The sequence below is a fragment of the Quercus lobata genome, chromosome 12 (assembly GCF_001633185.2).
Source record: "Quercus lobata isolate SW786 chromosome 12, ValleyOak3.0 Primary Assembly, whole genome shotgun sequence".
Lineage (NCBI taxonomy): Eukaryota > Viridiplantae > Streptophyta > Magnoliopsida > Fagales > Fagaceae > Quercus > Quercus lobata.
Window position 1 is genome coordinate 29,070,798 of NC_044915.1, and position 12,681 is coordinate 29,083,478.

The following is a 12,681-nucleotide window of genomic DNA, read 5'->3' on the forward strand; positions in this document are numbered from 1 at the left end:
AGGGTAAGTACTTGTCCCATCAGCCCCTCCCTCCAGTTGTTGGGAGTGGTTGTAAGGACAGAGGAGTATGGCCGTGTCAGGCACAAGGCACTGAATGCAATAATGGCAGCCTTTCCTTTAAACACTCTTGTTGTCCTTTTCTGCTTTAGTACTTTTCCCGCTCCGTGGGATGATAGGGAGTGTCACTACTGGTGGCAGGTTACCTCCTCCATCCTCGGCACAGGTGCCGAGGAAGGCTCTCCCATGGCCGAGGAAGGGCTTTTCCTCCTCTCGACCAGGGAGGGATTTTTCCCTTAGGCTAGGCCTTTGGTCCAATATAGACATCGACATGGTCCTAATGGTCTTTTACCCCCCACAGTATCTGTTTTTCATTAAAGTTTTTTTCATAAGATAATTGTACTATATGTCAGTGCCTATGCCAAAAAGCAGTAGGGAGATTAGAACAGATTTTTGTCTCAATCTATTGTTTGAATACTTTTATTTTATGATTTAATATGGGATCTGTCAATTGATCAGCAATTCTTTCATATATTATTTATGACTTTAATGATTATAAATGTTTGTTTTTCCTGTAAATTATTTCTCTATCAATTTCTTTTATTATAGAAGTATTATCTAATGAATAGATTTCTTTCGAGATCGGTGGTAAAATGGATTTAAAAAGTATGTCTTTTCCGAACAGATTAGTTTTAATTCCTTCGTCTGTTGTTAAGAAGGGATAAAGTAAGGCCATAAAGGGATTTCCTAAAATAATTTTAAAAGAAAGGTCTTTAATTAAAACAAAAATAGTTTCAAAACATATTCCATTGTTGCATATGTGAACATCAGGTATTTTGTAATTAATTATGAGTTTTTCTCCATTAGCCTGAGTTAATCTTTGAGATGATTTTTCATAATACTTGAAAGGTATTAGTCTTTCTTGTATACAATTCATGTCAGCGCCTGAGTCTATTAAAGCAATTTGGCGAAAAACACATTTTGGTCCCTACATTTTCAGCCGATTTCCATTTTAGTCCCTAAGTTTTTTTTTACCGCTTTTAGTCCCTCTCTTGAAAAACGCTTCCATTTTAGTCCCTGCTGTTACATCAGAAACGGATATTGCAGACGTGGCAAATGGCAAAGTTAAATAATAATAAACTAATGTCCACGTGACCTAAATTAATAATAAAAAATATTTTTTAATGCCACATCAGCATCTAAATTAAAAAAATTAATTTATTAATTTTAACTAAATAAAAAAATTAAAACAGAATTAAAAACTAAAAATCTTATGAATTGAGATCTAAGTGTGCCTTGAACAAGAACAACAAGAACACAAACCCAGATCCAAGAACACAAACCCAGAAATTATTTAAAAAAAAAAAAAAAAAAAAACTAACCAAAACCAGAAAAAAAATATTTTCAAAAAAGAAGCAAAAGAATCTACAGGAGAAGAAGATCGCGAACCTCAAAAACGGGACTGTGAGACGGATCGGACAAATGCGGCGGCAGAAAGCTGGAGTGCATGGACCGAGCGATTCTCTCTCTACCTCTGATCGCTTCCTTCTTTCTCATCCGCTGCTCGTCGGATCTCTCTCTGATGCTCGGAATCGGTGACGGAATCTCATTCATCTCCCAAAGCGTCGCCGCCAGCTTCCTCGCCGACACGGGCGGGGGCGGCAACTGCTGTTGCTCCACCACCGCCGCCGCTCAACCCAGCACTCTAACCCCCCTACCCATTTTTCCCTTCACACTTTCTCTCTCACGAACCCAGATTTGCTCTCTCTTTTTCAACCGAAACCAGCCAAGACAAAGAAAAATAAAAAAACAACAAAAATCCATAACAATATCCACAAACCCAAATTTGCTAACAATATCCATCAGCTCCTAAGAAATTGTTTTTCTTGTCTTTTATTATTATTTTTTGCTGTCTTTTGGTTTAGATTTGAGCTGTTGACATTTTTTTTTTTTTTTTTGGGTTTGTGGCTGTGGGTTGATTTTCTTGGCCTGAGTTGTTGTGGGTTTTATTTTGGTGGTTGTGGGTTGGCTTTGAGATCGGAATTTCTGGCTTTGGTTAGATTTTTTTTTTAAAATAATTTCTGGGTTTGTGTTCTTGGATCTAGGTTTGTGTTCTTGTTGTTCTTGTTCAAGGCACACTTAGATCTCAATTCATAAGATTTTTAGTTTTTAATTCTGTTTTTAATTTTTTTATTTAATTAAAATTAATAAATTAATTTTTTTAATTTAGATGCTGATGTGGCATTAAAAAATATTTTTTATTATTAATTTAGGCCACGTGGATATTAGTTTATTATTATTTAATTTTGTCGTTTGCCACGTCTGCAATATCCGTTTCTGATGTAACGGCAAGGATTAAAATAGAAGCGTTTTTCAGGAGAGGGACTAAAAGCGGTAAAAAAAAAACTTAGGGACTAAAACGGAAATCGGCTGAAAATGTAGGGACCAAAATGTGTTTTTCGCCAAGCAATTTCTGTCAAAGAAAACTCGTGATTAATTACTAAAGTGATTTTCGTATGCCATTTTTGAAAAATTACTCTGTCAATTAAATTCAACAAACTCTGTCTATTGTGAACATCTTTTTCTAATAGGGGGGGGGTCTATCATGGGTTTAGACAATTCTTTCAAAATTATTATTTCTACAATTTTTTGTTCATCCATATTTGTCGAATTATCTTCTTTAATTTCTTGTTTTACTATTTTTGCTTCTGTCATTAAATCTTGTAGAGTTACTGGTTTTATATCTTCTCCATCTTGTTTCTTTTTCTTTGTCTTTTCTTTCTTATCTTTTTCTTTCTCTTTCTTAACTTTTTCTTCTTTTCCACATTCCGTAACATGGTGTCTATATTTTCTACACTTAATACAAGCAATAGGTATGTCTATAGAATCTTTCAATTTTAGTAAATAGTCTTTTTTATCTTTTAGGTGACTAGGTAGGTTGTCTATCAATTTCACTATTATGTCTTTTTGTTTCCTTTTTCTTTTATTGACTTTGAGTGGGTTAGTTGATCTTAATTCTGTCTTTTTCTTAACTTGATCTATCTCTTTTTGATTAACATTAAATATTTCCATCAATTCATTTATTATGTCTTTCTCAAAATCTAATTTACTGATTTGTTTAATAATTTTATTATGTCTGTCACGTTATTTTTTAGTATGTCCATATTCTTTACATTTATGACAAATAGTATTTCTAATATGTCTGTCATTTTTCTCATTATCTGATATCTCAATAATATCTAAAACTGCTACATCTCTTTCTATCTCTTTTTTCTCTAAGGGTAAATTTAAAATTTCTATCTTTTTAATTAATTCTACTAAATCATTATCTTGGGTATGTGTCATGGATCTTTCTATAGATTTTAGTCTTTCATCAATTTCTTCCTTTAAACTATTTCTTTTTTTGGAACTATTATCTTTCTCTTCTTTGTTGACTACTTTTTCTAAACTATTATGTCTTTCCTTTTCTATCTCTTTTCTTGACATGTGTCTTTCTTTTTCTATGTCTCTTTCTATTGTAACTTCTTACGTAGATTTTCTATATCATTTTGTCTTTTAATTTTTTCTAATATCTCTTTTACTATGCCTTTTTTTATCATTCCTTTTACTGTGTCTTCCTCAATTATGTCTAGCCTCTTCTTTTATTTTATTTCCATAGCATTCTTTCCTTTATCTTCTATACGTGTTGCTCTTTACATTATTAGGCCATCTTTCTTATTATTACTCTTTTGTCTTTCTATGTCATGCTTTTATTGTTTTTATTTCCATAGCACTACTTTCTTTCTTTTCAGTCAGAGTTGCCTCTAGTGTCTTCAAATCTTCTTTCTCAAAGTCTTTTTTATTGTCTTTATATGTTATAGCTATAGGTCTTTCGGTTGTTTTTAGTTCTCTATCATTTTTTCTACTATTATTTATATGCCAGTTTTCTATTGCACTATTCCTTTCATTATGCCAATTATCTGTCATGGTTTTTGTTAACGGTGATCTATGATGAGATCCAAAATCTTTTTTTTTTTCTAAAGGTGAATTTAAAGTTTTCATTCTTTCAAAGAGATCCAAAAAACTATCACTCTTTCTTTCTACCCTAGTGTAAGTAATGGATAATATTTTGGAATAATAGATCACCTTCAAAAATGTACCTATTGTAACATGAGGATGTTCTTATAGAGAATTCAACGAACCCTGAGGTTTCTCCTTTTCTTTTTTTAACTCTCTCTCTCTCTTCATTTAAGTAGTATTTTTCTAAGGTGTTTTAGTGCCCGTTTGGTTCAGCATTTGAAGCCCAAAAAGTGCTTTTTCAAAAAAGCTCAACCCAGTTTTGCGTTTGGTAAGCTCAAAACGCAACTTTTTTATAAAAGTTACGTTTTGAACTTTTAGAAAAAACTGAGGGAAAACGCGGAATGGCTTATGGACCCTTGAGGGTCCATAAATGAAAACGCACTCTGCGCGTTTTGTATTATTACCGTTGCAATATTGAAAATACCGAAATACCCATCACCAATAAACTTTGCCCTTTTCTCTTCTCCGCTCCTCTGTTACAGACCAACACCGGTCAAGAAAGTATCAACCAAATACAAACAGAGCACCACCCAACAATCACCGGTCTACCACCACAACCCATTTCAACATTTGATAATCCAAACACAAAATCAACAAAATCAAACCAATTTTACACAATTTTACAAAGGAACCCAATAATGAAATCATAACCAAAAAAAAAAAAAAAACGAGCTGACCCATTTCCGCCGCATGTCGTTGGCAGTGGGGAAGAGATCAAGCAACGGTGGAGAGGAAGACAGGCAGCGGTGAAGGCAGAGATCAAGCACCGATCTGACCCATTCCTCCCTTTTGGATTTCCCCTCTATCTTCGTTTGATGAGAATCAAATGGTGTGGTGTGTGTGACCTTTAAGTTTGTGTGTTTTGATGGGATAGAGGGAAAGAATCATGCAGACAAAGAGCTAAGAAAAAAAAAAAAAAAAAAAAAGAGGAAGAAGGAGAGCTCTCTGGGACGTTCTGGAACTTGGAGAAGTGATATGGAAAAAGAAAGGAAAGAAGGAAATAAAGGAAAATAGTGGGTACGTGTGTGGACTGGAAAAAAAGAGGGAAAAAAAAAAGAAAAAAAAGAAGAAAATGCGGTAAGTGAGTGGAGGAGAAAAAAAATGAAAAAGAAGGAAATATTATCACAATAAATATTAAGTAGTAGGTTATCATTAGCTAACACTTGTGAGAAAAAATAATTTTTTTAGAAAGAGAAAAAAATAATTTTAATAGTACGTTCAAATTAAAATTAGTATCAATTTTTATCACAATATTTTTACAATACTTTCACAATAAATTTTAAGTGGTAGGTTATTATTAGCTAATATTGGTAAGAAAAAAATAATTTTTTTAGAAAGAGAAAAATTAATTTAAGTATGATGAAGTAATTGATTTAAGTATGAAACAAACTCACATAAAAAAAAAAAGTATGAAATAAATTCCCTTATATATACATTGTCCTTTTTGGTCATTTACCCCTCAAAAAACCACTTTTATAAGTGCTAGCCAAACACTCAGCTTTTTCATTATGCACTTTTTAACAGTTTTTACTAAACACTCAGCTTTTTGAAACTCCACTTTTTCATTATGCACTTTTACAAAACTCCACTTTTTCATTATGCACTTTTTCAAAAAGCTGAACCAAACTCACCCTTAGCTGTAATCATTTTGAAGCCACCTGGATAATATTTTTTCCTCGTTGGCGGTCTAGTTTCTCCCATGTTTAAGGAGAACTACAATAGAAATTGAAAAGTATTAAATTCACTGATAAATATTTCATATTTATTAAATTTGGTTATCTTTTGCAAATATAGATACAAATGCTGGAAGTCATTAATCATTGCACACCTTTTTCTTTTGAGTAATGTTACATTCACAACAAATTTTAAATGGCAAACTAATGCTAGTTCTAATCTAAACCTACCAATAAAATTACTTATTTGCCCTCCACTAAAAGCCATAGGTTTTGGTGGTTTGTGTTTAAAAACTTTTACATGTCACATCAATCACCTGAAAATATTTTACTTTACTAAATTTTGATAGAGGCATTGAGAAAACTTAAGACAAAAAGGAAAAATACTAGTTCTGTCGATGTAATGGAGTATAGAGACAAGGAAACAACAAATCCTGTCAGAAATTGTCCTCATTACACAGTGCAGTTGGAAACAAGACAATTGTTCAATGGTATCTGCTTAGCCTAACTGCATTAGAAGGGTCTTAACAACAGTTTCTTATTTACACCACCACAAAGTTACAACAGGTATGCATCAGTTCTAGCAAGGAAAAAAAAAAAAAGAAGCATGCATCAGTGCTAGCCCAAAATATACATATATATGCCTCAATACAAAAGTAACAACAAACGTTAGCTGATTGAAACACTGGCATGCTACTCTATCTAGTATCTACGCTAGTTTTCTTCATCTGCCTCAAAAACCTTCCTCAGCTTCTCTTCATCTGACTCAAAAACCTTTCTTGCTTGTTTCAGCTCCTCGTTCATAGACAGCAACTCTGTACAGCGGTTAAGTTTTGGCAAATCCTGCAGGATCAAAGTGCAACATTGGCATTTGTTTACCATTTACTAACCAATAAAAAACAAATATAGAGCAAGAAAATGTTGCAGCAGTGTATATCCCGCATCTATAAAGAAAAGGCAAAAAAAAAGGTTCAGAAAACAAAGTCAGAGGATATCGTTGAGAATTTTCACCAAATGCCATTTTAATTTCTAGCTAAAGAAAAGAGATAAATGGGGTGGAGGATGAAGTTAACTAAAGCTTTTCTCCTTAAATAGTACTAAAATGGAAAAAGGAGAGTAAAAGTGTTGTCGTGTAGGTTCTTTCTAAACACACAAAAGGAAATAAGATTCTGAAGTGTATGGGTGCTATTAGCCGAGGCACACAATGTGAAAAGTGTGTTGTACTATAAAAATGATAGTAAAGTGAGCTTGCAAGATACTATGCCTTGAAAACAAAGGTAGCCATAAAGAACTTCGAGGTTAGTGATTTATATTTTTTTAAAGTAGCTTCTAGGTCAGAGGAATGAAGTTTTTTTGGTGAAAATGGTTACTAATTGAGGAACCTTGCGTATCAGATACAGGAAATCTTCAACTGATATCTTTCCCCTCTTTGATCCAATATCTTGGGCTTTATGCACCTGCAGAAACGTTAAAGATGTTGACATAAACCTACCATGAGTGTCATCATACTTAAGAGTAAATAGGGAGTACCAAAAGAAGTACTTACCAAATCTGTGATGTACTCCACAACAATGTCCTCCACAAGTGCCACACTTTCTGGAAGCGGCTGATAATGCAATAAAAAATATACAAAACCACGTATAAATTGAATACTATAAATCATCACACTTTTCATTCTTTGTGATCAAAGAATTTCATTTCAATAATATTGCACGCAATACATTAGACTTTTTGTTTATTTTATTTATTGCAGTTAGTAAAAACAAGAAGAGGTTGGCACCTAAAACAGGAAAAGGTAGGGAACCTTTTTGTTCAATGAGGCATAGATAACAATAGCAGAACACCTTCAATAATCAAGTGGTGCAGGAATGAGGTAGATGCAATTGCATATAAAGCCTAATGCAGATGAGTTTGCATTGGCCTCGTCTAGTGGTTTTAGCTCGTTGTGGACCCAATAACGCACAAGACACTGCTAAAAGCTTTGCTACAGGTACAAAATGTGGTGAATCATGCAGATTTTGCTTTCAATCACATATGTAAACCTCCAAAAAATGTAAAAGCCAGTTTCTTTATCTTCCCTTATATAATTTCAACTATGGTATTAATATATATTATCATGATTCTTGCCATTTGTCGTGGGAGTCTGCTTCCCAAAATCAAAAGGCCAACTCTAAGCATATCAATATCCTAGTGAAAAATGTAACCGTAGCAATTAAAATCAACCTCCGAGATGCTTCTGTGGGGTAAGTTATAAGACGTTTTGAAAAGTACTGGGTTTACACAAATGGATAAACTGATCATAATTTGAGCTAATGTAAATCAAGTTCGTTTTCTTAACTTGAGAATTAATATAATATGCCTAAGACCAGTTTACAACAATCACCACTGCTAATGACAAATATGGCACTTCCATCATGATGTAGGCATCTTCACATATAAAACATTTGAATTTGTAACCAAATCCAAGAGTGCATTCCCAAACCCAAAATCTTAAATAAATTATTCCACCCACATCACATTCAAAAAATCGCAGCAGCAGCCAGATTACCAGTGTTGTTATAGTCCAAAAGCACAAAACATATACAATTAAACAGCACAACTTACATTAGGATCATCTCCAAAACCATACATCATATGCTGCACTGTAAAACCCAAAAAAGAATAATAATAATAAGGTAATAAAATAAAACTGTGCAATAAACCTAACAAAGCAAACCCATTTTTTGAATACTCACACTCTTTCTGAAAGACTCCACGTTTGCGCTTAAATGAAGTTTCTGAGGACTGCGATGACCCAGCCCTCGATTTCGAAGAGGGTGCTGCAGAATTAGTGTTCATCTGTCACAACAATCAAATATCATTATAATCTACAATTAAGCACAATAATTTTATTTTATTTATTAATAATTTTAAGTGATTGACATGAAATATACTACTTCATAGAAATTTCATATGCTTTTAAATCACCAATTATCAAGCAAAGTTTCATTCAGGAATGGAGTTAGTGAGTTAGTCCATATAATACAATTATTTTATAATTCTTTATTAGAGTTTTAACCCTATGCAAAAAAATCAAGCTGATACTGTGTAACTTAGTTGGCTTTTTAAGTTTTTCATTTTTTTTTTCTTTCTGAAAACAATAACTTAAAAAATCAAAAAAATTGAAAACTTAATTTTTTTTTCCTCTATTTTCTTAGCTTCCAAACAAGTCTTCCCAGTTCTCAAACTACCTTAGTTCCTTCCTAAAACAAACACACACAAAACCCAAAACAGAATCGAAAATTAAAAAACAGAAAACTTAAAATGAATTTTAGTTGCTGGGTAGGAAAGTCTATTTCCTAATTTACTCTATTAAAAAAAAAAAAAAGTGGTGAAGATGAAAAGAAATCACCTTTGTGAGGACGGCAGAGAAAAGTAAAGAGCTGTGTTCGCAGTCCGCGTGAGAACGAAATTACTAATGAGAGAGAAATCGGGGGAAAATAATTTAGGCTAAAAATTACAAGTGTCACTTTTAACTTTTTATCTAAAAATTATGAGAAAGAACTCTATCTAAAAACTAGCTTCAATACACGTGCTTGGTGCGTGCCATGATACTTTTTTTTTTTTTTTTAGCTTTATAATGTTTAAAAAGGGTCTGGCTTGTCGTCACTGAATCTGTCATGATACGGACATGAGTCCAGTTTTTGAACATGTATCTACATTGCAACATGTTCAATAGCTAGTGTCATTGAATACAAACTCCGTCCATTTAAAAGTGGAATAAAGATAGTATCTTCATTTTTAAAATATTTCTATAGGTGATTTAAAAAAAAAGTTATTTGTTTGTGGGCTTAAAGTTTGAAATTTTAAATTTAAAATAAAAAGTGGTTGTAAACACAAATTTTTCACAAAGTTTAAAAATCAAACAAATTGGAAAATGTGTCACAAATATATTTTTGTATTAATAAAGTACTGAGTACAATCTCTGTTTCACTTTTTTTTTTCTCTGATTCTGTCTTCTTTATGGTCTTCACTCGAACGCGAAATTTTCTTCACTTTGGTTGGAAGATGGATCGAACTTCTTCAAGTTCTTTGAATGTTTTTCAAGTTCTTCAAAGATTCTTGAGGCTGAATTTCTCTAGAGTTTGGGCTTCTTGAAAACTTTGGGTTGAAAATGAGAGGGGATATCCTCTATTTATAGGTGATTTCAGAGGATAAGCTCCACTTTGAATTGATATACTTGAAGATATGTAATAGACTCTTGATTGGCCCAAATTTTGTTTAAAGATAATTATCTCTATTTATCTATTTTGATAAAGATCATATTTTGATAAAAATAATTATCAATAAAGATAAATAATTATCTCTATTTTTTTAATAAAGATAATTATCCATCAATTTTGAAAAAAAAATTTTTCTTTATTTTATTTTATTTATTTTAATAAAGATAATTATCTATAAACTTTGAATATGGGATTTATCTTTATCTTGTGGGCCAAATAACACGTGACAAATTTCAATATGCCAATGTAATATCAATTTGGATGACACATGTCATCATTTGATTTAATTAATTTAATGACATATTAATCTAGAATCTGTCACTGAATTTTTAATGTGGCATTTTATAATTGGCTTAAAATTTTGTCTCCTACAGTGGTAATTCAGATAGAAAAGATAAAGAAAAAAAACATAAAACTTAAGAATAGTAAATTACTCTTTTAACCTGTTTGTATTTTTTAATTTAAAATTATTTAACTAAAAGATAGGAATATTTTAGAGAGTTTTAAGAAACTGTGTGAGGGTATTTTAGTACGCAAAATGTTGAAAACCAAACATGGAATCCTTTTATTTTATTTTTTATTTTTATAATTTATTTATTAAAACAAACCAAACATCATTCATTCATTAAAACAACGAGAGTCGAAATACAAAGCCTCTAATGCTAGTCGTGGAGATTCTTCCAACCATACAAGTTGATTATCTAATTGATTAGCATACTTAGCTAGCGAGTGGGTGATAGAGTTAGCACTTCGTTTAACAAAGCTTACTAATAAACCCTCGAAAACTTGTTGCAATGCATTGCACATCCTCGTATATATGAACCAATCGAGACTTGTTAACCCTTGGAGATGAAATGGACTTCATTATGTTGATATTATCCCGTTCTAGTACTAGCTTCATGAACCCTACATCCAATGTGAACTTCATAGCTTTCTGACAGGCTAGCACCTCGGCTTCTTCACTGTCCAGCACTAGGGTTCCTTTCGCTAGGTAATTCTTACATGCTCAGGGAGCAATGCTTGCTCCAGGAGCACCTAAGTTTTTTCTCCAATGCCACCATGACTTCTCCTTTGTCATTACAAATAACCGCACCAAAACCTGAAGCGTTAATGTTGGCAAATATAGCAGCATCAAAATTGAGTTCGTAGACCGAACCCAATGGTGGAGTCCATGTCTGCACTGACCCAAGAATAGTCGGGATAGCCAATTGATCCTGTGCACCCTTATATTCCTCCAAAAAGTCCATAGCACGTTTATTCAGCTAAGTTGGGTCCTGTAAGGTGCCATCATGCAAAACTAAGTTTCTTTGGTTCTAGATTATCCAGCACTAAACCAGGAACAGTTCGAGGTCTTCAACAATCAGCTTATTCGTCAGGTCTTCAACCAACTAGAATATATCAGCTTGGCTGCTTACACTCTTCCGCAAATGTACTTGGCTTTTAGCCCAAACATCTTGAGCCACCTCACATTCCCACAAAATATGAAGCATTGACTCAGAAGCTTGTATACAGAATTCACAAGTACCATCCTTAATAATTCTTTGACAAACCAGATTTTCTCTTATTGGCAGAATATCCTGGCATACCTTCCATCCAAACATCTTAATTTTATTAGGTATATGGAGTTTCCACAGCTTTGGCCAGATCATACACCTATTCTTTGACCCCGAACTTTCTTCCAAGCCTAATACCTCCCTTGAGAGCGTTCTGGTAGTATTGTAACTTGATTTTACAGAGTACACCCCAATTTTATTAGGGAGCCACAAGATAGCATCTGGTACATGTCGTCGACTCAAAGGGATGCGAAGTATGGCTTTAGTGTCCTCCCTATGGAATTTTGCTTCAATTATCCCCCGGTCCCATTCATGCACAGTCTAGTCAATTAGATCATAAACTTGCCACTCCCATTCCTCATCTAGCGGCTGATGCAAAACCTTGTTTGTTGGATGATTTGGGATCCACCTATCTTGAATTACCCAAATGGAGGAGCCATCCCCCCCCCCCCCCCCCCCCCCCAAAAAAAATAACATCCCTTTTTTAGAATTGGTTAGGCTACAAGTAGACTTTTCCAAACATGGGAGCTATTGGGAACATCAAAAGCTTCCAGGCAGGGCTGGCCCTAAGCTTAGGCCATGATCTAAGGCCCCTAAATAAGGGGGGCAGTAAGGTACATATTTATATTTTTTTTATTAAAAAAAAAGTGAGTTATGGTGTACAATTTTTTTAGCACTCTTAAGAACTAGGCCTAAAATATTAGATTCATGTTACTGTATTAAAAGTTTTATTACATAGATCTTATAAATTGATATGTCTCCAATCACAAAAAATAATTCAATACTTATTTATTCTTTTGTTGAAGTGTTACTTCATTGCTACATCAATTTGTAAGCTTTTTGCAGTAAATTTTTTTTAATAATTTTAGCATTTTCTAAAAAAAAAAAAATTATGAATTAATAGAAATATAACTCAAACACTATCAAGTGAATGAAAAATGTTAAAACTAATACAAACTTTACTAAAAAATAATTACAAATTGATGTGGCAGGAATATAATTGGTGCCACTTAAACAATATACTAAATAAATGTTTGAATAACATTTTTTATCGGTAACACACTAGTTTGTAAAAGTAAAACCTATAAAGCAAGTATTACTAGCTCACTCTAAGTAACTTAGTCATATTAATATGAT

The 12,681-nt window shown here is 33.0% G+C and overlaps 1 protein-coding gene across 1 annotated transcript; it reads right to left on the reverse strand.

Moving 5' to 3' along the window:
- Positions 1-6,150: 6,150 nt before the first annotated feature.
- On the reverse strand, positions 6,151-9,231 carry LOC115972454 (transcription initiation factor TFIID subunit 13-like). Its single transcript, XM_031092746.1, has 6 exons — positions 9,121-9,231; positions 8,465-8,567; positions 8,334-8,371; positions 7,276-7,335; positions 7,112-7,186; positions 6,151-6,572 (listed from the first exon to the last, which is right to left on the reverse strand). The coding sequence occupies exons 2-6, from the start codon at positions 8,565-8,567 to the stop codon at positions 6,444-6,446; spliced, it is 405 nt and encodes a 134-aa protein (XP_030948606.1). The 5' UTR covers positions 9,121-9,231; the 3' UTR covers positions 6,151-6,443.
- Positions 9,232-12,681: the final 3,450 nt, after the last annotated feature.

Excerpts from the sequence above, each read along its gene's own strand:
- LOC115972454 (XM_031092746.1), bottom strand. The coding sequence starts at position 8,567 with ATGAACACTAATTCTGCAGCACCCTCTTCGAAATCGAGGGCTGGGTCA. Across the intron at positions 8,372-8,464 it reads TGGAGTCTTTCAGAAAGAGT|TGCAGCATATGATGTATGGT; the intron begins GTGAGTATTCAA and ends TGGGTTTTACAG. Across the intron at positions 7,336-8,333 it reads GTTTTGGAGATGATCCTAAT|CCGCTTCCAGAAAGTGTGGC; the intron begins GTAAGTTGTGCT and ends TTGCATTATCAG.